A 27,519-nucleotide genomic window follows, 5' to 3' on the forward strand; every position below is an offset into this window, starting at 1 on the left:
AATAGTTATGTGTGAATTTGCCCACACTCAGGAGGAAGAGGACAAAGAACAGGTGACGTAAAAGTGTGAGACACAGCAGTCAGAGAGGCTGGAGCAAATCTCAATGTTCAAATTTGCCTGGACTCACCTCCCTTGACCATTTTAAATAACAAACTATCCGTATGGAAACCTGGAGACTCTTTTCCATTTTTGGTCATATTGTGTCTTAGATCATGTTCTAAAATTGAATAGACTGCAGATTAATTTCTTTGCTTATCACTTTCCCATTACAAGGTTGAATTCATTTCTGTTTTCCTCACCGGTACACAGGGGCTTGTCCACAACTACCTTCACCCAAGTCCCGCATGGATGAACTTCCAGTATTTTAATAAGATGGCTCTTTGCTCTGGAAGGAATTTATAATGGATAAAATAAATCTTCTTATCTTTGAAGTAATACCAGCTATCACAAACTAAAGGCACAAATGTTGTGAGGTGGTCAGTTTGAATGTGAAACCGCAGTGTATGCTTTCGACTTGGCTACATAATAATCCATGATTTCTTTTTTAAAAGTTCAATACTGAAGTTAATATGCAGCATTTTATTAGATGATGAAAAGTTCCCTTTCTTCATATATACTCTATAAATGCTGAGTTGTCAAAGATCTTCAAAAATAATGCAAACCTTTCAGCCATCATTAACAGAAGACACTGCTAAGTGGACAGAAAATTCAATGGTTTCCTTTTACAGAGATCATAGGACACATACTTAGCACAATTTACTGGCCCTGCCATCAAAAAATGCTGTTTGCAGAACACTGGCCTGGATCCTCTCACACTGGGAGGTGGAGAGCTAGGGTGAAAACTCTGACTTTGCTTCACTTTAGAGCTGGTCCACTGAGAAACATTTGAAACAATTGCTTCTCTCTCATTCAGAGCACACTCTTCCAGCAAAGGCATTTCTAGCCAGAATTCTGAGCTCTTCCAAGAAATCAGCTCGTAGTAAGGCCGAATACACTGAGAAGTCAGACTTTAGTGTGAGAGTGGGCATATTGTCTCATTCATAAATCTGGTTTTCACCATGTGTCACTCACTGGCACATCTGTCCCAGGGAAGGCTGCTTGGGAAACACAACTTAGACTAACAGGAGACGTGGTGAGTTTATAATTCCAAACAAGGAGTGGCTACAGAACAAATCTGTCTAAACCAATCAAATGCCCAGGTGCCTGGACTAGACATGCTCTCCCCCAGTCCAAATTCAGTTTCAGTGCTCCATTTCTTAAGTGCACACTAACATCGCTGGTGAATCTATGACCCTTGGTTTCTGCCCGCCTACTCCCTGATGTTGAATATTCTTCAATAGTAAATTGTCCATACTTTCTGGAAAGTGCAGTTATTCAGATTACAATGTAGAGGTTCTTGTGGGCACCCACTATTCTTTCCAACATGCTGATGTACAAGTTAGGCTCTCGGCATCTCCAAGTGTTCCATTCCACAATACGGAATCCACCTGTCACTTGTCTCCCTCATTTAAATCAGAGCCCACGCTGCCAAAATCTTTCGCCAAGCCAAATTTGTCAAAGCAATCAGGAAGTTGTTCAGAATTACCTGCCATTTTCCAATGGCATGGTTAGCCTCCATATATGCAAACTAATTTCCCAAGATGAAAACCTAATGCTACCTTCTAGAGAATATTTATTGCCCCTCTAATTTAGGTACCTTGCTTTCCTGACAGATTGTATTGGAATCACCCAAAAGGCATGTTACCAAACCAGATTCTTGGGCCTCTCCACAGATCTACTAAATTAAAATCTCCCAGTATGGACCCAGGGACATTTGTTTTTAATAAGCTCCCAAATAGCTCTGTGCATGTTCTGGTTTGAAAATCACTTGGGGTGTATTTTCTGTAAGGCTCCTTCTCTGCTTGATGTTCTATGGTTCTGGAAACATCCAAAGAAAACTGTCACTGCACACCACAAAGGGACACCCAAAGGTGCCCTGCCACTACTGCCCCCACCCACTTTCCCACCCCCACCCCCATTCTCAGGTCCATTGCAGGTCTGTGAGTGCTAGACAGGGCAAGATAGGGTGGGGATATCTGAGGGCTGGAAATCTCAGATCTGGGTTCAAGTTCAGCACCTTCACTTTTGGCTTTTCAGTTTTAGATAAATTATTCAACATTCACTTCATGTTCTTCATCACTACCTACCCTGTTGCCAGGAAGATAATATGACAGTGAAGGTACCAAAACCAGTTGCCAATGAAATAATTTCAACTCATGGCTACCCCATGTGGTTAAGAGTAGAACTGCTCCAAAGGGTTTGCAATGACTCTGATCTTTCAGAGGTAAATCACCAGGCCTTTCTTTCAAGGCATCTCTGGATGGATTTGAACTGCCAATCTTTTGGTTGGCAGCAGAGCACTTTACCATTTGAGTCACCCAGGGACTTGTAATGAAAGTACAGGACCTTGTATATAATGGTGCTCAACTGACATTTGAATTCCTTAACTTGGTCAATGTTAGTTCCTTCCCAATTTCCCATTTGTAAAACAACCCTGCTCCTGGATATTTTGGAAGATTAAGCTTGGAGACATATGTGAGAGATAGTCTCTACAGACAGTATTGCAGGGGGCAGGGGTCCTGTACCTACTTGAAAGGGAGACACGCAAGGCTACCAGTTCAACCTGAGAAGGGTGACATGGTCAGCTGAACAATGGTCTCAGGGAAGGTGTCCATGTCCTAATCCTCAAACTTGTGGATATGTTACTTTACATGGAAAAAGGGTATTTCTAGATGTGACTAAGTTAAGGGTATTGAGATGAGAGATTATCCTGTATTATCCAGGTGGGCCCTAAATGTAATCACAACTGCCCTTATAAGAGACAGGCAGGGGGAGATTTGGTAATAGAAGAGAAAAAGACAATGTGACCACGGAAGTAGGGGGAAACAAAGGCATCATGGTATGAGGAAGGGGTCAGAAGTCAAGGAATGCAGGTGGTTTACAGAAGGCAGAAAAAGCAAGGAAACAGATATCTCCCCTGGAGCATCCAGGAGGAACCAACCTTGCCAACACCTTGATTTTGTCTCCCAAAGACTCATTTTGGACTTCTGACCTCCAGAAGTGTAAGAGAATAAATCTGTGTTGTCTCAAGCTACCAAGTGGGTGGTGACTTATTACCGCAGCCCTCGGAGACTAACACAGGTATTTTAAAAGAAAAAACAAAAACTGGTTACAATAAACCAATGAAAATCATTTAATAATTTACAAAGCAAAAGTATCGAGATTTTTCCCAGGTAATATGAACTCAGACATCTTATTCTACCAACACTTGCAGGCTCTGCGCTGTGTCAGCCCCACACAGCCTACAGAGTGCCCGGGGCCCTTTGTCCTAAATGAAGTGTCTCTGCAGGGAATGCTAAGTCCTCCTCAAACTCCAGGCCCAGGACAGATGCAGTCTGCACGGATTCCTCCAGAGCTGGGTCTCTGTCTCCCTAGAATCTTCTTCCCCACGTCCTTCCCAGGATGAGGTTCTCAGGGTGGCCCAGTGACCCTATTCTGTTGGGCCAGCCCAAGCCAGAAGATTCGGGAAGATGGGGTGGGGTTGTTTCTCCTTATCCCTACCATTTTTTTTTTCTTTTTGGTCTCATTTGTCCTCTTACCCATGTTCTGGTAGCCAGAATCATTTTGCTGACCTGTTGTAAAAGCTGGTTCTGTGGTAAAAACAAAGCTGATGCAAGCAGTTCAATACAAGAGGACCCTGAGCTGTGACAGGGTGACTGTAATTTATTGTCCACACCAGGACAGTTAAAAGTGACATAGCTGGCCTGCAGTGAAATGTCTGCTGGACCCAGCAAGCTCGACTGGAGAGCAGCATGGCAAGTGCAGAGGGGGGCCGCAGCAGAGGCTAGGAGAGGAGGGCAGGGCTCCTCTGCCAGGCTCCCAATGTCCCCCAGCCCACACAGACACTACAACCTGCAGCTGCCTTGGGCTTCCAGGAGGGCCTCCATAACCCGAGGGCTGGGCAGAGCTCCCAGGATGGAGAAACAGGACACTGCCCCTTCCAGGCCCTTTCTGGAAGAACGCCCCTGGGACTACAGGAAGCCACATTTCCCAGGAAGGTCTCTTGACTGGATTGGTCTTATGTATCCTGGCTTCCTCACCTGCCACACTACACTCCAGCCTAAAGAGTCCACCTCACTGGAACCTGTAAACAAGTGACACATGCTGTCCCCAAGTTCCATTTTGACCTCACATTAAGTTTCTGTTTCCCAAGTGAGAGATGCTCAGGGCCCCTAGCTCATGGGCAGAGCAGCTAGGAATTGCATACCTTGAATCCTATCACAGACCAAGCCCTTCTTGATTTAGAAGACCACTTTCAACTTTCTATCTATCTATCTGTCATGGATTGGATTGTGCCCCCCAAAAATGTCTGTCAACTTGGCTGGGTCATGATTCCCAGTATTGTATGATTGTGTACCATTTTGTAATCTGATGTGATTTTTTTATGTGTTGTAAAATCTATCACTATGATGTAGTAAGATGGATTAGTGGCAGTTTTACTGATGAGGTATATAAGATTAGATAGAGTCTTAAGCCAATCTCTTTTGAGATATAAAAGACAGAAGTGAGCAGAGAGACATGGGAACCTCATACCACCAAGAAACCAGTGCTGGGAGCAGAGCAGGTCCTTTGGACCTGAGGTTCCTGCGCTGAGATGCTCCCAGACCAAGAGAAGACTGATGCATCACAAGGACCTTCCTCCAGAGCCGACAGAGAGAGAAAGCCTTCTCCTGGAGCTGACACCTGAATTTGGACTTGTAGTCTATTCTACTGTGAGAGAATAAACTTCTCTTTGTTAAAGCCACCTACTTGTGGTATTTCTATTATAGAAGCACTAGATGACTAAGACAGAATTTGGTACCAAGAGTAGGGTGCTGCTCTAACAGATACCTAAATTGTGGAATAGGTTTTTTGAAACTGTGAATGGATAGAGAAGTGGCAGTGGCAGAGGACCAGCAGCAGCAGAGACCTTGCAGTGGCAGAGAAGCAACAGACGCAGAATCAGGAGACCAGCGCAACACAGAACTGGAGCTGACCCACGGAGCGAGAAATCTGAGTGCCTGTGCACAGGAGGCTTCCTGGCAGAGTGGGGTGCCTCCAGGCAGTTACTGGTGAAGCTACTGAGCTTTGCAACACTTGCCCCAGGAGGGTAGATGCGGGTGTGAGGCCCGAGGGCCAAGAGGCCACAGGAAGCAGAAACAGAAGCTGAAGAGACAAGGAACATAGGAAGCCGAGCTGCCTCTGTCTCAAAAGGCATGGCCAGGACCTCTGGGGTTTCACAGGGTGGAGCCATGGCCTCTGGTGTTTCTAAGGGTGGAGGTGTCACTCCAATGGATTAGGAGAATGGTGCGCCTAAAGCCGAGGGAGCACAGTTGTCATCCCAGTGGGCCTGGAAGGCGGAAATGAAGCACAGAGCCAAGGGGCCTGCACTCAGAACCTGGAGAGTGTGGCCAATATCTAGAGTCTGGAGGGAAGGGTCATTGTGTAAATTGTCTCAGAGAACAAAAGATTATTTTCAAAGCCTTGAGGGCTAATGTAATGTGTTCTGCTGACTTGCTTGGTGCCTGTTATCCCTTCTTTCTCTCCAATTTCTCCCACTTGTAATGGAGATGTCTAGCTTGTGCCTACTGGTTCTACCATTGTACCTTTGGAAACAGATAACTTGTATTCTAGATTTCACAGATGAAGAGGAATTTTTGGATTTTGGACTTGGAGTTGATTTAAGACTTTTGCTATGATGTGATGGGGTGAATATGTTTTACACGTGGCAAGGACGTGAATTTTGGGGGGCCAAAGGGTGGAGTGTCATGGATTGAATTGTGTCCTCCAAAAATATCTGTCAACTTGGCTGGGTCATGATTCCCAGTATTGTGTGATTGTGTACCATTTTGTAATCTGATGTGATTTCCTTATGTGTTGTAAACTATATCACTATGATGTAATAAGATGGATTAGTGGCAGTTATACTGATGAGGTCTACAAGATTAGATAGTGTCTTTAGCCAATCTCTTCTGAGATATAGAGGAGAGAAGTGAGCAGAGAAACTTGGGAACCTCATACCACCAAGAAACCAGTGCTGGGAGCAGAGCACGTCCTTTGGACCTGAGGTTCCTGCGCTGAGATGCTCCCAGACCAAGAGAAGACTGATGCATCACAAGGACCTTCCTCCAGAGCCAACAGAAAGAGAAAGCCTTCTCCTGGAGCTGATGCCCTGAATTTGGACTTGTAGCCTACCAGACTGTGAGAGAATAAATTTATCTTTGTTGAAGCTATCCACTTGTGGTATCTCTGTTACAGCAACACTAGACGACTAAGACACTATCTATCTATCCATCCATCCATTTATCTATCGATCCAATTTTCAGTAGTTTTTGATGCCTTTCCCACTCTCCTTTCCCCTAGAATGGGCATATAAATTATAAGATACCCAGTTACCTTTGAATTTCATATAAATTACTTTGTTCATAAGTATGTTGCATCCAATATTTATTCCATGGCATATTTTTATTTACTATTCAGGTAACACTTGCTTCTTCTACTCCCCTCCCACAAACTGGAGAAGATATTTTCCAGAATCCTTCTACAATTGTATAATATCAAAACTATATGTTTAAAAGCTTTTTGAAAGTGTTGTGTGAAATTGTATAATTGTAGCTGTTAGCTGTTGTCAAGTTGACCTCCAACTCCTGACGGCCCATGCACCCCATGCGCAAGGAGATCAGAACATTGAGATCCATAGAGTTTTCATGGGCTTATTTTTCAAAATTACAACACCAGGCCTTTCTTCCTAGTCTGTCTTAGTATGGAAGCTCCCCTGAAACCTATTTAGCATCATAGCAATATGCAAGCCTCCACTGACAGATGGGCTGTGGCTGTGCATGAAGTGCATTGGCAGGGAATCAAACCCAGGTATCCTGCCAGGAAGGTGTGAAGTCTGCCACTGAACCACCACTGCCATGTAAATGAGGTGAAGTGGTGGATTATTTAGAGGGTATGCTCACACCATGAATTCCAGGAAGGCAGGGACATCCAGTGGTACACATATGTTGAATGTGTGCAGAAGACAGTCTTCTACATGCCTTATACTCCTGGATAGGTGAAAAGAGGAGCTGTGCAAACTTGATAACACTTCCTGAATCATTCCTACTCCATCATCAACTCCAGACTCAGGGGCTGTGCTGTCTTTATTCATGCATATGTGCCAAAGGGCCCCTTATGTGCAGGAGCCACTGGCTTTGAACACCCTTGAGAGCCTTTGCCAAAATTCTGCAACCAGACATTTAAAGTAAACCTTCACTTATTTATTTATTGCTTGGTTTTGTTTATTTTATTGCTACTCTAATATATGTGTGAAGTTAACGATTTGTGTACAATCCAGTGAATAGACTGGTGGTGAACATTCTTTACAATGTCCTTTTTGTTCCAGAAAAAATGTTCTTTGAATGCAAATAAAGAGTAATTGAAAATTAATGGAGTGTATGTTTTAGAGACAAAAAGAAGGAGAGCTGGGAAGGAGAGTTGAGAAGCCTGGGTAGTTCTCACTAGTCACTTATAGGATCATGAGATTAATGAATGAAGAAAACACAGCTCTCACTTTTATGAAGTTACTCTTCCATGAACTTAGTCACACACCACAAAACATGCAAGCGTTTTCTTAGCTCAGAAGTTAGAAGTCTGAGTGTTCCAGAATCCTAGGATTTAGTGAAGAGTATAATATTCGAAGTGTTGGGTGGCTGGTTGGGGCTGGAATATGTCAGCTGTTTTAAATATTTCAAAAGGCCTGATGTAAATTAACCCAATAACAGTACTTGTTGCCATCCATGGCAACAACATGTGTGTCAGAGTAGAAGTGGGTTTCTTAGGGTTTTCAATTGCTGATTTTAGGAAGTAGATTGTCAGTCTTTTCTTCTGAGGTGCCTCTGGATAGATTCAAATCATCAACTTCTTGGTTAGCAGCCAAGTGTGTTAACCATTTGTACAACCCAAGAACTCCATCCAGCCCATCAATACTATCTGAATATATTATAACTGAAAATTCCCTCCAGCCAAAGACCACCAAAATGCTTGTCATGGATTGAATTGTGTCCCCCAAAAATATCTGTCAACTTGACTGGGCCATGATTCTCTGTGTTATGTGATTGTCCACCATTTTGTTATCTGATGTGATTTTCCTCTGTTTTGTAAATCGTATCTCTATGATGTTGATGATATAGGATTAGTGGCAGTTATGCTGAGGCAGGACTCAATCTACAAGATAGGGTTGTGTCTTGAGCCAATCTCTTTTGAGATATAGAAGATAGGAGTGAGCAGAGAGACATGGGGAACCTCATACCACCAAGAAAGCAATAAGGAGGAGAACATGTCCTTTGGACCTAGGGTACCTGTGCCTGAGAATCTCCTAGTCCAGGTGAAGACTGATGACAAGGACCTTCCTCCAGAGCTGACAGAGAAAGAGCCTTCCCCTGGAGGTGACGTCCTGAATTTGGACTTGTAGCCCCCTAGACTGCGAGAGAATAAACGTCTGTTTGTTGAAGCCATCCACTTGTGCTATTTCTGTTATAGTAGCACTAGATGACTGAGATAGTGCCCCAGGAACACGTGCAGTTGAATACTTTGAGTTTATTACTTGTTGAGAGCACATACCATGTCCACCTCTGGGACAGTGGAGTGGCTTAGAGGGTGTTAGATAGGACTTAGTGTAGGAGTTGGGCTTGTGTTGGGTGATTTTGAAAGGGGTCCAGAAAGTGGGCTTTGCTCTGAATTGGATGCTGACAGGAAGCAGGCTGATGCTATGATTGGGTATCTGAATACATCTCATCTAGAAGGAGGGAAGACTAGATTGAAGCAGCAGTCTTAATTGCCAAAGCAGTAGCAGTCACTCATACCAGCTGGGAAAAGGGCATGCTTAGTCAATTTTATAGTTTGACAATGTTCATGCTTTGTCTGTGTTCAGCCACAAGTGAGTTCATTCTTGTCTCGATCTACCATGGCCACAGAGTGGCCTTGCCTGACGCTGATATTCTGGGAAATTTTTGCATCACCAGGAGAGGAGAGCCCCGAGGCCCAGCCATGAGTGCCAGGCCCGCTCCTGCATGTTGGGGGTTACTTTCCTTGTTCTCATAAGAGTACAAAAAAGTCAGTTCAAAATATGACTAAGTTTAGTACTACTTGCTGTAATATTGTTATATTGTTTATTGCAAGATTGTTATCGAATGTGTCTTTAAATTTATTTCTTTTAAAACCCTGGAAAATAGTTAACTTGTGTAATATAATATTTCATAAATACCATCTTGACCCAGTTTGAGGCTCTGTCTAGAAGCCGGTCAGTTCCCCTTCATGAGCAGCTGATTATGTCCACACTCCAACAACACCCCTACTGGGTTCTCACAGTCTGGGGCCACTATGCACCTGCCCTAATCGCCCCAGAGCCAGGTACCCAACAACTAGGGGCAACCTCTATGCCCCTGAGTCTGGAGATTTATTCAAAATATCCAGTCCCCAGAAAGCCTGTGAAACCTAGCTAACCACACCCTGGTTGTCATATATAAGCTGTCTCGTACAACTACAGTTTGTTGTTACTCTGTCCCTGGTGCAAACACCCTCTTCCTTAGTGGTCCCGCGTGGTGGAGTGCTGTGAACACCAGGGGCTGTCGTCTGGTGGAGTGCTGTGAATACCAGGGACTGTGAGTATAATAAATTTAAAAACGTTTCCAACCTCCCGCTCTTTATTCTCTTTTGACCTTATCATACTTCAAATATTACTATAGTATCAAGTTAAAGCAATTCGATACAATATTTCAAATCATGGGGTGAAGAATGGAAAATTAATAAGGAGTCTTGGGCTAAAGACTGCTCACAGTATGCAACATCCAAACATGTACATGGCAGTGCTGCAGCCCCCAGAGGCCTTCCCAGCAGAAACAGAGGCTGTGTTCATCCTCTGTCTAGGCACCTCCCATCCCCAAACGTGCCAGGTGCCTACCACTTCAGTGGCCCCACTCACGGCATTCCCCTTAGCTGGGCTGTCCATCTGTCTCCACCAATATCTAGCCAACATCTTAAAATGTCCTTTATTCCACGAGCTGTTCCCCAATGGCCCCACTTTCTGGGCACAGTGCAGCCTCCTCCAGCAAGGACGGTTCCTGTCCAAGGTGGAGGATGCCACCCCTTACTTCAGGTCCTTACGAGGTGGGCGGACACATTGCTCCCTGCTGTTCTCTGTAAAATCATACCAGTAACCAGCTGCCAAGGAGTCGACTCAGACTCCGGGTGACCTCATGTGTGTTAGAGTAGAGCTGTCTTCTGTAAGGTTTTCAATGGCTGATTTTTCAGAAGTAGATTGCCAGGCCTTTCTTCCAAGGTGTCTCTGGGCAGATCCGCACCTACAACTTTTCAGTTAGCAGCCAAGCGTGTTAACTGTTTGCACCACCCAGGGACTCCAAAGCCCAATTATAGAACTGGAAATAAACTCAAGAGATAACCAGAGGAGGACTCTGGAAGGTGGTAAGAAGAAGGGGAGCTAGTTTGGGACCCCAAGGCTGGAGAACAACACAGGAGGTAAGAGTTTTGCCTTCCCCTACCCCTGAAGGAGGAGGACCCAGACCAAGTGTTTCCGACCCAGCCCAGCAACAGAAGGCAGCTAGGTGGGCTATTCTCCCCTGGATGAAACGCGTTCCCTCTGACAACACTGGGTGGGCGAGCCCAACCAGAAGGAAGAGGGATGGGGCCGGAGCCTTGCCAACAATAAGCGGCCATGAGCAGCACTGTCCTTACTCACGAGGCTCCCCTCCCCAGCAGAGAAAGAGCAGGGTGGGGAGTTACCCACAGGGGGACCCTCCACCAGAAGCTTTCAGCTCAGGGAAGCCTCTTTATCCAGTGGGCATAAGCCTCCCCGTCCCCTGGGAGATGGGCCCACAGGCACGGGGAAACCCCTTCAGCCCCTCAGGCCAGTGAGACACCTGAGAAACCAAGCTGACCAAAATAGCGCTGCAAAGACTGAAAATTAAACTGTCATTAGAAAATAGTCCACAAAATAAGCCAGGCCCTGTGTGCTAAACCTAAACACAGTGACTGCCTATAAGAATAAAAGAATTAAGTAGGTCCTAGAGTCTTCTGGCATAATAGACACAGTGTCCAGGACACATTGAAAATCACCCATCATACCAAGAACCAAGAAAATCACACCTTGAATGAGAGAAGACTATCAGCTGACACCAGCACCAATATGAACGAGATATGGAACCTCTGACAAGGATTTTAAAGTAGCTGTTATAAAAATGCTTCAACAATCAATGACATTTTCTCTTGAAACAAATGAAGAAATAGAAATCTCAACCCTTTTCTCCCTGTCAGGCTGGGCAGCTGCTTTCTCTAGTTGCTCCCTCTGTTACACCTTAGAGCTCTTTTTTTAACTCCATTTAGCAGTCGACCACTGTGGGGTTGATGTTAACCTTACCCAAAGAATTTGGTCTTTGCATTGGGTTTCTGAGAGATAATCTCTAAAACAACTTTGGAATTTAAGTCTATGGGTGGCACAAACAGTTACAGCACTCAGCTGCTAACGAAAAGGTAGGTGGTTCAAGTCCACCCAGAGGCACCTTGGAAGAAAGGCCTGTGACGTACCTCCAAAAAATCAGCCATTGAAAACCCAGTGGAGCACAATGGACACACGTGGGGTTGCCATGAGTTGGAGTCAATTCCACAGCACCTAGTTTGTTTTTTGGTTGGGACTCCCGACCCCACCTAACTAATAGGTCATGCCAGTGAGGTGATGAGGTGACTCTGGAGTAGGGCTGGCCAGGGCAGAAAGACCCATCACATAATACCACGAGATCACCTTGTGATGTTGCTCGACATCAGGGGAGAGGGGCTGGAGTTTGCATTACATAGTGAGACCCCCAATAAAAGCTTTGGACACAGAATCTCCATGGGCTTCCTGGTTGGTGAAAGACCTTGATGCACATGGGCAGGTAGCGCATCCCTTTTGGAACATGGAAGCTCTGCATGAGAATCCTCCCAGACCTCACCCTGTGTGCCTCTTCTCTATGCTAATCCCGACCTACATCCTTAATAACAAAGCAGGAATCGTGGGTACAGCGCTTTCTGACTGTGAGCTTTGTGAGTCATTCCAGTGAATCATTGAACTCAAGGGAGTAGTGGGAGCCAGCAGGTCAGAAGTGATGGGGTTGGGAACCCCTGAGATCATGGCTGTCATGGTGAGAGGGGGGCCCTGGGGACCCCTGAGATCATAGCTGTCATCCTGAGAGGTAGAGGGACCCCTGAATTTGTAGCCAGCAGGTCATATGTGAAGGGGACCCTGGGGACTCCTGCACTTGTGGCTGACATCTGAAGTCTTGGTCCTACTTGGCAGTCTGAGGGACTGTGTCCTTTCACTTGTGAGATCTAACCTAGCTCTGGGTGGTTACGGTTAGAGGGACATGTGCTGCGTATCCTCTGGTGTCAGAGCAGAGAGGTAGAAAGTAGGGATTTTGATTTATGGTGATTATTGTACTTGCCATCATCTTCTACCTCGTTGATCACTCTTTCTATGTTCACATTTCTGGCCTCATTTCTACATCTTATCTGAGCCTTGAAGTAGTCAAGGATTCCATTTTACTTGGATCCACAATCAACACCCATGGAAGCAGCAGTCAAGAAATCAAATGATGCATTGCATTGGGCAAATCTGCTGCAAAAGACCTCTTTAAAGTGTTAAAAAGCAAAGATGTCACTTTAAGGACACCACCTTAAAGGAATTGAGTTCCTGGTTTCAACTTGTTCAGTCTCCCATCAAAACACTCAACAAATGCCCTCTAGGGCCCATTATCTGTGAAGGGAGGGAAAAATATACTATACCCACAGTATTTTTTCAAGAACCTAAGACAAAAAGGATTATGCCACACCCTACTTAAAACCTTGAATGGCTCCCATTGCTCTTAGGGGAAACAACTTAGAATCCTGACCCAGTGACCCTTTGAGGGTCATCTTCCATGTTCAGCTCCATGCTGTGGTAACACATCTGGACAGTGGGCTGTGTCACACTACTGTCCCTGCCCACCCTTGCCCACTCCAACTCTCCTCATTGGTTTAACTGCCATTCATGCTTCCCAGCCAGGCAGTCCGTGGATGCTTCTGGGGGGACTTGCATGACCCTGTTATCTCTGCCCCATGGTCCCAGATCATCACCTCTTGTCATACTCACCCTGTGTTATGGATTGAATTTGTACCGCAAAGTTTATGTTGAAGTCCTAACACTTAGCACCTATAAATGTGATCTGAGGGTCTTTGAATATTTACCAGTTAAGTTCACTTGAGGTCATAATAAAGTAGGGTGGTTCCTAATCCAATATGAGTGATGTCATTATAAAAAAAGAAGAGACACAGAGAGACAGACAGCGGAAGAATGGCTGTGTGGTGATGGAGTGATGCTGCAGCTGCAGGCCAAGGAAAGCCTGAGAGACAAGGAAGGATCTTCCCCGTGAGCCTTCAGAGGGAGCACGGCCCAGCCCACACACTGAATTTGACTCCTAATACCCAGAACTGTGAGACAATAAACTTCTCTTCTTATAAAACATCCAGTTTGTAGCATTTTGTTAAGTAGTCCTAGGAGACTAAGATACCCTATATCACTGTGTCATTGTGTACTTACTAGTCCACCAGGCTGTCTACTAGGCCTAAGCTCCACTGGGGATAGTTCTCCCCCTTTTCATCTCTGAATGTGTCTACCTCATAGTAGGCATCCAACAGACATTCATCATAGGCATGGTTTTTAGTGCCTTTCATGTGTGACATTTCCTCCCTTCTTTCCAGGACTTCATTGCCAAAGCACCTCTCTGATGTATAACTTGATTCTTAACATGCGCTCTTCAGTATCTGGATCCCAGAAAATATCTCGAAGGAAGAGACAACTAACATGGTCTCTACCAGCTTTGCTTTTCTCACTAGAGAATGTGTTACCGATTCATTGTCAATGGTGGCAGGAGGAGTTTGACAATGAAGCTTCTGTTCAACTAGAAATGAATGTCATGACAAGGCTGGAAGTTTGTTTGTCATAAAGCCTTTAAAAACAAGAATATATCTGGCTGATGTTTTCTGAGTGCTTCTGCATTCCAGCCTCTACCCTAGACTTTGTCTCAGCAGGTACTGTTATTCACGCCTTCCTCTTGAAAGAGGAGGAAACAGGGATCTAGAGAAGGTGAATGGGGTACTTGAGGTCACTCAGTGTAGGCAGAGTTGGGTTCTGGGGTGAAGGCTGCTGACCTGAGGCAGTGGTTTTTAATCACTGCACCAGACACTCTGTAGAGGGAGAGAGTGCGGGACGTTCGTGCAAGCCATAAGGTGCTGTAGGGAGGGGCTGCTGATCACCAGCCACCTGAGGTTATTCTTCCTGTGGTGCCTTGACACAGTCTTACAACACTTCATGGGGAGTTCTGTCTGTGTGGCCCTCAGAACATTTGTCCTCAGCTGATTCCACCCTCGCCCCCAACAAAAAGCAGTTTTAGGGACCACAGGTATCTCAAGAATCATGGTATTGAAGAATTAACCCTTGAAAAGCAAAACAGTTTCAGCCAAAAACTTTAATTGACAGCTAATGAAGACAGCGCCTACTAGTGACAAAAGTCCTACCCTGAAGCTAAAACGATAGTGGTCAAGCCACGGGTCCCTTTCATTCCAGATATTGGAAGACAAGGCACTGTTCTCCATTCCCCTGACATTCCCAAGGTAGTCAGGAAAAATACATTTGGGTAAATAAAAGCAGTGTCAGGATGTTGAGTTTCTAGTCTCAGTTAATGAGAAATTTCAATAAAATAAAATCTAAAGGATAAAACTAGAATAATAAAATCAAAAGGAAATTGCAGGGCTTTAAAAACAAATGAAGGATCAAAATAACACTATTGCAGTAGAACACACTAAAAAATTTTTAAAAAAAATTTTTAAAAACCTGGAAACAGTAAGGAAGAGAATAGACTGACTACGCCAAAAAATGAAATTACTGATACAGAGGAAAAGTTTACGAATACCACAGGAACTATAGAGCAATAAGACACATCAATTACACATAAAATCTCCCAGAGAATTACCACTGATTAGGATGTAGGCCCCTCCTGCCAGGCTCTGGCTGAGCCAGTAGACCAAAGCAGTAAGGAGGGAAGGAAGTTGGGAAGGGGGAACAGTGCTCTCACTAATAGGACAGGACCCCCAGATGTAGATCTAGGCTTACTCTGGAAGGACTCACACAAACTGATCATATACTAGGCCTAAAAAAAAAAACCCTCGATAATTATAAATATTACAAATAGTAGAGAATACATTGTTCCCAAAAGTAAGGATGGTGAGACTTCGTCTCACGTACTTTGGACATGTTATCAGGAGGGGCTAGTCCCTAGAGGACATCATGTTTGGTAGAGGGTCAGCAAAGGAGAGGAAGACCCTCAACAAGATGGATTGACACAGTAACTGCAACAATGGGCTCAAACATAGCAATGATTGTGAGGATGGTGCAGGACCGGGCAGTGTTTTGTTCTGTTGTGTATGGGGTTGCTATGATAGGAACCGACCTTATGGCACCTAACAACTGACGGTCACAGTGAGTGAGATGACACACCTGGGCTGCCTTCAGGGTGTAACCCACAGGTATCCCTATGGAGGGAAGGGTAGCGCCGTCTCATGGCCGTGGAACCTGCAAGAGACGGCAGCACCCCAGCAGCTGCAGCTTAAACTCCTTTCTGCCCTCACCTGGAAGTCTGGGTCTGCTCAGTGAGGGCACCAGCAGCTGGCAGCCAACTTCCCAAGCAGTAAGTCTAAGAGTCAGGTGCTGAAAATCTAAAAGTAAAACCACTGCAAAGCCAAATTGATAAAAAGAGAAGAAAGTAGAAATACACATAATTAGAAACAAAAAAGGGAGAAAAACAACACAGAGGAAATTGAAAAGAGGCTAAATTCTTAGCCTGTATTGTACAACTATGCAAACATAAGGAAATCTGGATGGAAAGTAATTTTCTAGGAAAATATGCAACCGCAAACAACTCCAGCAGTGCTCCAGGGCCTGACCTGCACCAGTGCCTCCCACACAGCCTTCCACTGAGTCTTTGAGTCGTTTTACACTAAAAAAAAAAAAGAAAAAAGTTGCCAAGTCAATTCAGACTCATGGTGGCCTGATGTGTGTCAGAGTAGAACTGTGATCCACAGGTTTTTTCAAAGGCTGTGGCTTTCTGGAAGCAGGTCACCAGGCTTTTCTTCAGATGCACCGCTGGGTGGATTTGAATTGGCAACTTAGGTTGCCAAGTGCTTAACTGTTTACACCACCAGGGACTCCCTTTCCTCTTAAGTAGAAGATAATTCTCAGACCAAGCAAAAGGTTGCAGAACATCAAGATTTGTTTGTTTGTTTCCATTTTTTCAGTCAGCATAAAATTTTTAAAAAATAACTGGAGAAATAGCACAAAAAAGTAAGCTGAAGAATTGTAAATCTCAATATGAGTATTGGCAGCAAAAATCCTAAAACCAAATAGGAGTCACCTCAGGAATGTAATAGCAGTTTTGCCTTAAGGAATCTATTAATAAAATATATGACTTGAGCAAAGGGGGAAACCATATCATCTCCATGGATATTGAAAAGGCTTTCACAAAAGCCTAACACCAACTTGAAATTTTTCCCCAAAAGCCTAACAGAGAATAGTTAGGATACTTTTTTGTTATGACAAAGAAAATACATGTCTTCATACAAGTTAAATGGTGAGACATTCAAACATCCCATTAATGTCAAGAACAAGACAAGTCAGCCTCCTGAACCACCCACTATTCAGTAACGCTGTTCTCAAAATGGTAGTTCGATACAATTGGCTACGATAAAGGAGAAGGGAAATATTGGAAAGGAGGAGGCAACAGAAGATGGTAGAACAATAAGAAATCCCCATTATGGTGGCTGATTATGACACTAGTATATACAGATAAACTGCTTTCCCATACACCCAGTTAGAAAATAAATGATTCCACTGAAAATTGTAGCCAGAATGATAAAACACCTGCAAATAAATGAGAAATGTATAGGACCCGTCTGAACCATAAAACTCCACTGAGTGACATAAAATTAGACTGAATAAAAGTCCAGATTACAGTGGTCTTGTATAAGAAGATTCAGTTATTTAAAAATGTCAGTTTTTCCCTGTATTAATCTATAAATTCATTGTGAACCCAATCAAAAAAGTTCCTGTGTGAATGTGTGTGTTTTGAGGGTAGCATCGACTTTAAAGTATCAAATATTAATATGAATAAAGCTACAGAATATGAATAAAGCTACAGTAAACAAAGCATTTATAGAACAGAAATACTCCCAAATGCTTAACGGAACTTAATTCACAAATAAGGTGGCATTTTGATAAGTGGGGAATAATTACAAATGTCTTATAGAAATGCACTATCATATGCCTTGTTGGCACAACTGATCTATCGTTTGGAGAAAATAAGATGGATTTTTGCCTCCATCTCCTATAATAAATGAGTTCCAGAGAGTTAGAATATGTGAAAGTAAACAAATGAAACCATGAAAGTTTTAGAAGAAAATATGAGTACATTTATTTATATTCTCAGAGTGGGGAATGCCTTATAAACTGGAAGCAAATCCCAGGATCTACAAAGGAAAAATACAAATTGACAACATAAAAATTACAACTTTCTGTATGCCAATAAATAAGCAGATTAATAAATAACATTAAAGGACAAATGAAAATAAAAAATATTTTCAAGATAAAAGAAAGGTCCAGAGTGCACAGGCAAATTAAGAAAAAAGCCAAATAACCCAATTGAAATTGTGTAAAAGACATAAATTTATAAAAAATACAATTACCAAAAAGCATTTGAAAGAATGTTCAAACTCACTCATAATTAAAGGAACTAAAATCAGAATACTAATGCAATATCATATTTCACCAATCAGATGGGGAAAAAATTAAATCTGATAATACTTAGTGCTGAGAAAGTCAAGAAATACACCTGTTCATTGTACTCTTGGTGGGTTTTTCAAGGACCATCTGGAAATACCTATCAAAATTTTTAATGCACATAACCTTCAATCTAGCATTTCCAAGTCACAATTTATTCCAAGACACAGTCAAGAGAGTATGCCGAGATATATGTACAAGGATGCTAATTATAGGTTCATGTATAAAAACTGGGAATATTTCATATATTCAGCAGTAAAAGATCAATAAAATATGGTCCATTGAGGCAATGGAATGCTAAGCAGCTATTAAGAAGAATGAGGTAGATATTTATATGCTCCTACAGAAAGATCTCTAAGATGAAACACTAAATGAAGAAAGCAAGGTGCAGAGTGTTGTGCAGAGCTTGAGTGCAAGAAAAGGATGCCTCCCTCCCTCCCTCCCTCATTCTTTCTGCCTCTCTCCTCTCCTTTCTGGAAGTGTACCCAAGAAGCTCACCAGTGTCCCCTGAGAAGAGAGAAGACAGGAAGTGTAGGAGACTGTTTTTTTAGCCATTCACACTTTTCTAACTATGTCTATATCTGTTCCTTATTATTATTTAAATGACAGAGTAGTTACTTGGTGGTCAAAACATGAACTGCTGTTGTCTGCTTTTTATATTTTTTCCATATAAAATACAAAACCAGAAAAGTTTTTTGTTAAGCAAAAATGTGGTAGGGATCAATTTTTGGTAACCATTAGAAATGAAGCCATCTCTTTATGTATGAAAACGCTTCTACTTGATTCTAAGGACACTGTAATAGAAAACAAAGAAACTATTGTACATCCCTCATCCATACTATGTAGAATGGGTGAACTCTGAGGCTGACCCTGCCCCAAAAGGCTGTTGCTGAAATGCCCTTTTATCAATCTTGTAAAGAAGTTCCTCTAGGCCTCCTCTCTTATATCACACACACACGCACACACACACACACACACACACACACACACACACCACAAAACTCCATCTTTATTTAGTGCAAAGGAATTCATGTGCACTACCCACACGAGTGAAATAAATGGATGGAGAAATATACGCAATTCTTCTGTTCTGAGAGTCTAACCGATCTTCCCTCCTGATGTACCCATCTCAGGTGTTAGAAGCAGATTAAAAACCCTAGGAGCTAAGAAGCCTTCTGCTGTTTTGAGCTCTGAGCAGTTGCTAGATGACACAACACAACAGAAGAGATTGCCTTGAAGAATTACTCTCTGCTCTCGTTAAAAAATAAGAAGAATGGGAAGAGGCAAAGTGACTACTGTCAGCAAGATAACCTGGGCCAAGAACTGTGTTCTCACTGAAGGTTAAAAATCAATGTTTCCTTTGTCTTCAAAACACACGCTCCCAGTGAGTCTACCCATTGACCCTGAGCCGGCTTTCTGGGCTGAGGCTAGGGTAGACAGGGTGTGGTGGGCAAATCCCCCCAAGCCAGAACCCCACGTTCCTGGCTGGGCAGCCACTGGTAGCCTGCCGACCCCTCCCTGCTGACTGCTACTGACCGGACTTCCAGGAAAGCTGTCGCTGCCCCAGCTCCTGCCATCCAGGGAGCCAGAAGAGGTACCCCCACACTCTACTCTGACACATGGAGGAAAAATCTAAGGGATACTCTCACTTGATTTTGCATTTGTACGGACCACACATTTCTAAGACTAGTCAACCTCAACATGTTTGGAGCATCTATGCATTATTTTATAAAAAGCACATAAATGGTTAATGTAGCTTTAGCAATTATTTGGGCTGGTAATTCTAATAGGACTCTACTTATCCTTTGAGTTTTGCAGAACAGAGCAGACTCATGCAACTTCCCAGTGTCCCAGGGCAGCACAAAAAGCATGGGACTCATCTGGGATCCACACAAGCGTCTGACTCAGGGGAATCAGCACAAACCTATATCCCTCCCCTTGACAGGGTAGATTTGCAGGAATTAGACAGGCTGGTAAAAAACATTGTTTGCAAGATGAATTAATTATGTATTTTTTGTTTGTTTTTTATGTAGAAACAGTGTAAAACTGTTTCTCTGTACAAAATATCTTTGGTAGACAGGGAAAAAAGTGGAATTGCAGAAAAACCAGAAGACACATTTTTAGTCTTAGGGTTTTTTGTTGTACTTGCTGTTGTCATTGCTCCTTTCACCAGTCAATTATGTGAATGGATTTAGTGAGTTTGGCTGTTTATTATTATAATTTTTTTCAGTCTAGGTTTGTATACAGGCAAAAGCATATGTTGAATTCTCATGTAGGCCTTTGTGACACGTGACATGCAGGCATGCAAAACCAAGGCACAGGCCTCCCTGGCAGGCATTAGCTACCTGGAACCTCTGAAGGGCCCACCAGAAATTGGGGAATTGACAAACAACCTTTCAGTGGTCCAAGGACACTTCAGGGTATCAATTAACCCATCTGAGAAGTAACGACAAAACTGTAACCAGCATGATCAATAAGCAGCAATAAAAGCACACGTGAGTGGTCAAGTGTGGGTTTAATCCTGCTGTGCAACCAGCACCCCAGATTCTCATGTAGCCCAAGAAATCTCCTATCTGTGTACTAAGCAAAATCTTTGGACACGGCCTCAACAAAGTTGGGAGCAGACATCAGGATGCCAATGGTGCAGATGATGGTGAAGACGGAGAAGGCCATGAGGCAGAGGCGGTCGACCACGCAGGCCGCAAACTTCCACTCGCTGCAGATGGCCTCACTCTCATCCTGGCATCGGAAGCGGCTGGCAATGTAGCGGACCTCCTCCAAGATCTTGGCCAGGTCCAGGTCACCTTCAGCAGGCTGCCCACCGTGCAGGAGGTGCTCATCATGTGTGGGCGAGCAGGCCATGCGGCCACACACGACCCCAGAGTCAGGTGTCGGGGCACAGTGCACAGTGTCCAAGCCACGGAAGCCAATGTAGAGCAGGTTCCCATTGCTGGTGGGTGGCCCAGTCATGGCATTCATCTCCACGCTGGCCAGGCTACAGCGGCGCTGCTTGTGCTGGCAGGCAGGGCGCACCTTGTCCTCCCCCGGCCTTTTCATGCGCAGAAACCAGGCACACCAGTTCAGGAGGATGACTCTGGTCTGCGGAAACAAAAGAGAGTTAGGCGCAGCCAAGAAGCGAGCATTAGCTGATCCCAACAGCCACGTGAGAGAAGCACACCTACCAATAGGGGTGCTATGGATTGAATTGTGTCCCCCAAAATATGTGCTGGAACTATAACCCCTATTCATTAATAGCACAAGCAGTAAAATCTTGCTAATGATACTTCAAAATTGGTTGCAGCACTACATCGATAGGGAACTGCCAGAAATTCAAGCTGGATTCAGAAGAGGACACGGAATGAAGGATGTCATTCTGATGTCAGATAGATCTCGACTGAAAACAGAGAGTTCCAAAAAGATTTTTACCTCTGTTTTATTGACTATGCAAAGGCATTTGACTGCATGGATCATAACAAATTACGGATAACATCGAGACGAATGGAAATTCCAGAACAATTAATTGTGTTCGTAAGGAGCCTGTACATAGACCAAGAGGCAGTCACTGGAACAGAACAAGGGGATACTACATGGTTTAAAATCAGGAAAAGTGTGTTTCACAGTTGGATCCTTTCATCATACTTATTCGATCTGTATTCTGAGCAAATAATCGGAGAAGTTGGACTACATGAAGAAGAAAGGGGCATCAGGATTGGGGGAAGACTCATTAACAACCTGCGTTATGCAGATGACACAACCTTGCTTGCTGAAAGTGAAGACGACTTGAAGCACTTACTGATGAAGATCAAAGACCACAGCCTTCAGTATGGATTACAACTCAACATAAAGGAAACAAAAATCCTCACAACTGGACCAATAAGCAACATCATGATAAATGGAGAAAATCCTTGAAGTTGTCAAGGATTTCATTTTACTTGGATCCACAATCAATGCCCATGCAAGCAGCAGTCAAGAAATCAAACAACACATTGCACTGGGAAAATCTGCTGCAAAAGACCTCTTTAAAGTGTTGAAAAGCAAAGATGTTACTTTGAGGACTAAGGTGTACCTGACTCAAGCCATGGTATTTTCAATCGTCTCGTACGCATGGGAAAGCTGGACAGTGAGTAAGGAAGACCAAAGAAGAATTCATGCCTTTGAATTACACTATTTGATATACAATGGAATGCCAGAAGAAGTACAACCAGAATGCTCCTTAGAGGTGAAGATGGTGAGACTTAGTCTCATGTACGTTGGACATGTTATCAGAAGGGACTAGTCCCTGGAAAAGGACATTATACTTGGTAAAGTAGAGGGTCAGTGAAAGAGAGGAAGACTGTCAATGAAATAGACTGACACAGTGGTTGCAACGAGCTCAAGCATAGCAACGATTGTGAGGATGGCGCGGGACCAGGCAGTGTTTTGTTCTGCTGTACATAGGGTCACTGTGAGTCAGAAATGACTAGATGGAACCTAACATCATCAACAACAACAACATCCTCTGGATGTGATCCACTTGGAAATAGGGTTTTCTTTGTTACATTCACATGGCCGTATCAGTGCAGGGTGTGTCCTAAACCCAATCACTCCTCAGTTATAAAAAGAACAGATTAGACACAGATACAGACACACACAGGGAAGACAAATGCCTTGTTAGGATCGTCTACGAGGCAAGGAAGCCAGGGGCTACCAACAACGAGGGAATCAACTGAGACCCTATTTGGACTTTTAGCCTCCAGAGCTGTGAGAAAATAAATGTTGGTTCTTTAAAGCCACCTATTTCTGATATTTCTGTTACAGCAGCACTAGTGATTTAGGAGATAAAATTGGAGCCATTATTCCCTACCCTTGAGCATGAAGAATGTGACTCAGCTGGACTTGGACTCAAGAGGACTCACAAGGACACATCAACTGGGCCCTGAGGTATAAAGACAATAACTAGGACAATCTTGAAAAACATCTTTCAGGGAACCTTTCACATAAACTAATCAAACAGAACGCAAAAGACCCACATAATTTCCACTCTTACCTTTTTCTATTAGCGTTTGGTAAACAGTAGTATTTGCTGGACCAATGAAGACCTTCCTGACTGTCATTACTGAAACCTGTACCAATGATTGTTAAGAAAGACAATTCAAAACGTAGACTCACAGCAATTTGGCCGTTTTTAGTCAATCTGTGAAAAGGCGAAGGTTTTAATGATTTTACGCATTTATAATGTCTATATATACTGATGATCTGTAATATTCCTTGGCCTCGGGCAGACATGGCTCTGGCAGCATGCTTGTCCGTTTTCCCACTTCTGCCTCTTTTGAACATATGCCAAATACAACCTTCCTTTTTGCTTTACTATGACATTGTGGTAATTTTACCCTAGGACACTAGGAAACCAAGGCAAGGGGAAGATGATTCCACAATACAAGATCTATTTCATGTTATCACAGGGGTGACAGGCTCTCTTGCCTCCCCAACTGACTGTATACAGCAAACAAGGCCATCTGTTTACAACTTTGAAACAAATGTGAGATAAGAATAAAACCAGTGCAAAAAACCACCCTGGGAGTGAATGAATTTTTCTCCACGAGCCCACAACCCAGCCAATAGCAGCAGGCACACTGAAATCTCAGAGAAGTCTGTCTTGACTGAGAGACCTTGGGCTGTGTGAACAGGGAAAGACAATTTCTCTCTCTGATCCTTCCTCATCTGTACCCAGAGGTCAGCAATACCTGACTCTCTGGTTCCCAAACTGAGTGAGATGCCCCAGAGTGCCACAGCAAACTTACAGGGGTGCCCTTGGATACTTTAAATTTTCAAGGGGAACCCTGTGACATCCACTGGACTCCGCTTGAAGTAGTTCAGTTTCAACCCTAGATTGCTCCATCCCTTTTCTTTGCAAAGCTGGTTTTCACAGTTTTCCTGATAAAAAGCAAGTATCAAGAAAGTACACGTGGAAGAGAAAACAGGGGTAGGTTCTCAACTGTGACCTCAAAATTTGAGAGGCTGTGTTGCGCCCTACAGATGCTGAGTTGTTAGGGCATAAATAGTCATTACCTTGCATTGGCCTACTTAATAAACAAAGTTAAGTTTTCCTTTTGACCTAGGAGCTCCTGAAAAAAAATTCCTGGGACAGCAACAGTACCATGAGCCAAGAGAGTTTAGGAACCGCTAACCTAACTCAAAAGGGAGCCCTGGTGGTGCAGTGGTTAAAGTGCTCGGCTACTAACGAAAAGGTCGGTGGTTCGAACCCACCAGCTACTCCACGGGAGAAAGATGTGGCAATCTGCTTCAGTAAAGATTTATAGCCTTGGGAACACTATGGTAAGATAGGGCTAGAGCCATATAGCCATTATTCTTAGCCTCAAGATAGACCCTCACCCAGCCCATTTCCTGGAGTTCTTTCTTTTCCTCCTCAGAATCTCCTTGAAGAGAAACAGCCACGGGCTGGCTGAAACCGGTCCTGTCCCCCATCTTGGCATTCCAGATAACCTTTAGCTCATTAACTGTCTCATGCATGGTAAATTCTCCACCCCTGGGTGGAGAACTAACATGCTAATGAACAAAAATGGCTAACTTCCTCCTGCGAGGGGAATCAAACCCGGGCCTTAGAAAATCCTTACTCATTCTAAAACACTCAGCTCCTGTGCCATTTTGTATTCTGAAGCTGATCCTGCCTGTATAAACCAGCCTCAACAGGCTGCCTCAACAGGCTGCCTGCGAGGCAGTCTAGGACGGCACACAGCCCTGACTGTCTCCTTGCTTGGCCAACCAATAAAGTTGCCTTTCATTCTCCCCAGCGTGGTCTCTGTCTTTTTGACCCTGATGGAGTCATGTTGAGCAGAACCCAGGGTTCCCGGCAAATTTGGGGCAGTTCTACTCTGCCTATAGGGTCACTATGAGTCGGAGTTGACTCAATGGCAGCGGCTTTGGCTTGGTTTGGTTTTAACCTAACACATGAGGCTGCAATGGACAATGAATAAATGATGTTTGGGGAAGTACACTGAAAAGTCTAAAGCAGGGGTTGGCAAACTTTCTGTAAAGGGCTAGACAGTAAATATTTTAGGCTTTGTGGGCCAGAAGGTCTCTGCTGCAACTACTCATCTGTGCAGCTGTAGTGCAAAGCGGCCACAGACAGTATGTAAATGAGTAGGTTTAGCTGTGTTACAATAAAACTTTATTTACAAAAATCATTAGTGGGCTGGATTTGGCCAGACAGCCAGAGTTTGCTGACTGCTGGTTTAGAGTGTTTTATAAATACGAAGTGCCTACATTCATGGAAGGAGAGAAAGAGAATTAACTGTGAGGGTGTACACTAGTTTTGCTTCTAATCGAAAAAAAGAAAGAAATCTGAAGCATTTTTTTGCAAGCAATATTTTCTAGATATATACTTGAAAAGTGGGCCCTTTCTGTGAAATTATCCAGACACTCATTTCATTTTAACTTTGTTTTCTGAGTATAGGCAAATCTCATCAGCAACACACAGGTATTTTCCCATTTGTAAGTACAGAGAGGAAACCCTGGTGGCATAGTGGTTAACTGCTATGGCTGCTAACCAAAAGGTCAGCAGTTTGAATCCACCAGGTGCTCCTTGGAAACTGTACGTGGCAGTTCTACTGTGTCCTGTAGGGTTGCTATGAGTTGTAATCGACTTGATGGCAATGGGTTTAAATGCAGAGAGGAGGTTGTGAGGTTCAAGTTGGCAGCACTTTATTTCTTAGTACTCATTTTTATGACATCTTATCAAAAATAAGTACAGTCAACACCTCTGGAGATAGACGAGAAAAGAAAAAGTGAAAGATGAGTTTCAGTGCAGCTATAAAGATAACCCTTTCTTCCACAGTATGCTCTACACAACAGGTGGCGCTCTGTATATCCTGTCCAACATCATGGACAAACCTCTGGAGCCTGGGAAGGTGCAAGGACCAGAGCCCATGTGAATCCGAGGTCAAGTTTGGCCCCACACAGGGCACATGGCTCATGTACCTCAGCCAGTCCTTACAGGGCTCTGTGAAGAGGGTGTAATTCCCTCATTTTACAGACAAGGAGGCTCAAAGAGATTAGTGCATTGACTCAAGACCATACAGTGGGCATTATGGATTGACCTGTGTCCCCCCAAACTATGTGTTGAAATCCTGGCCCCTATACCTGTGGATGTGATCCTGTTAGGAAACAAGGTTTTCCTTGTGTTATGTTAATAAGGTCATACCATCGTTGTTCTAAACCTAATCCCTTCTGAGATATACAAACAGCAGAACAGACACGCCCAGGGGGATGACAGTATTTGAAGACAGACACAAACGCAGAAGTATCTCAAGACTGGGAAAGCCAAGGATTGACACACTTGCTGGAAGCTGAAACAGACAAAGAAGGATTATCACCATTTCCAAGCCCTGAATTTGGACTTCTTTCCTCCTGAACTGTGAGAAAATACATTCCTGTTCTTTAAAGCCACAAACCTGTGACATTGAGATGGCAGCACCAGGAAACTACGACAGGGAGGAAGTAGTTAAGTCACTTAATGTGTTTAGACTTCTACAACCTCATCTATAAAAGGGTCTACACAGTTCTCTTCAAAACGCCTGTGATTTTAGCTCAACTCACACTCAGATGGTCCAGAAAAACCAGGGACCAAACATGAGAATGTCTGAGGGAGCACATCCCAGAACCAAGTGAGACGGAACCCAGAGGGGCTGAGCAGAGGAGAGCTGAGCACGGACCTGACATTTCTCCTCCCACGTGGGGACTGCACACCTCCTGGAGCACATCACAAGCTAAGATGATCCATGCTGCCAAGCCCATTTTACTCTCCATGGCCTGAATCTTTAGCTTTCAAGGATAAAGCAGCTCAAAAGATGAGATTATCCTCTTGGCACTTATCAAACTGCTCATGACCTCCTCTGTTAGGTTACAGTCTTATTTCTTGCTGTGCAAATGTCACTTAATACCACCGCATCCAACAGATCATAATAATAAAAGTTCCTTGGAGGTTGTTTATGCCTCAAGTACACAGAAAAAGAAAAATGTAGTGTGACATATAATGAAAGAGATGCACAAGTTCTTATTTCATTTGCAGCTATCAATTTTAACATGCTCTTATGCTGAGAGGTGACTAATTAGCATATGCTCTTAAGTAAGATTTTTCTGGAGCAGTAAAGTGCTGCCAGGTCATTAAAAATGGTTTTGTGTCTTCATGTCTTAATTCTCTTACTTTAAAATCAGTAAAATACTTTTCAGAAACAAGATATTTGTTTATATTTTTTTGGTATTTGCATGAATAAACTCTGGGAAGGAAAAGCAAGAATCACTAAAAGCAGTTCTGCACAGCGGTTGAGGAAGCACGGGGAGAGGTGGGAGTTGGAGCCAGACTTTCTTACGGATAACTTTGATTATAGCTTTTGAAACATGTCGGTGTATTACCTACTTCAAACAGATAGATGGATAGTGTTGTGGATTCAACCGTGTCCTCCAAAAAGATAGGTTGAGGTCCTAACCCCGTACCTGTGTACGTGACCTTGTTTGGAAATAGGGTCTTTGCAGAACTAATCAGT

At 43.6% G+C, this 27,519-nt stretch overlaps 1 protein-coding gene across 1 annotated transcript in view; it reads right to left on the reverse strand.

Annotated features, from left to right (window-relative positions):
- Positions 1-6,791: 6,791 nt before the first annotated feature.
- The window catches only part of LOC101347897 (neuronal acetylcholine receptor subunit alpha-7), a 249,285-nt gene continuing 228,557 nt past the window's right edge, over positions 6,792-27,519 (reverse strand). Inside the window, exons 10-12 of the mRNA XM_004372630.2 lie at positions 20,559-21,076; positions 13,952-13,956; positions 6,792-6,818 (exon numbers count right to left, since the gene is read on the reverse strand). Of these exons, the coding sequence (XP_004372687.1) occupies position 13,956; positions 20,559-21,076 (519 nt within the window). The 3' untranslated portion in view covers positions 6,792-6,818; positions 13,952-13,955. The remainder of the gene's footprint in view (positions 6,819-13,951; positions 13,957-20,558; positions 21,077-27,519) is intronic.

Source organism: Trichechus manatus, unplaced genomic scaffold (assembly GCF_000243295.1).
Source record: "Trichechus manatus latirostris isolate Lorelei unplaced genomic scaffold, TriManLat1.0 scaffold00019, whole genome shotgun sequence".
Lineage (NCBI taxonomy): Eukaryota > Metazoa > Chordata > Mammalia > Sirenia > Trichechidae > Trichechus > Trichechus manatus.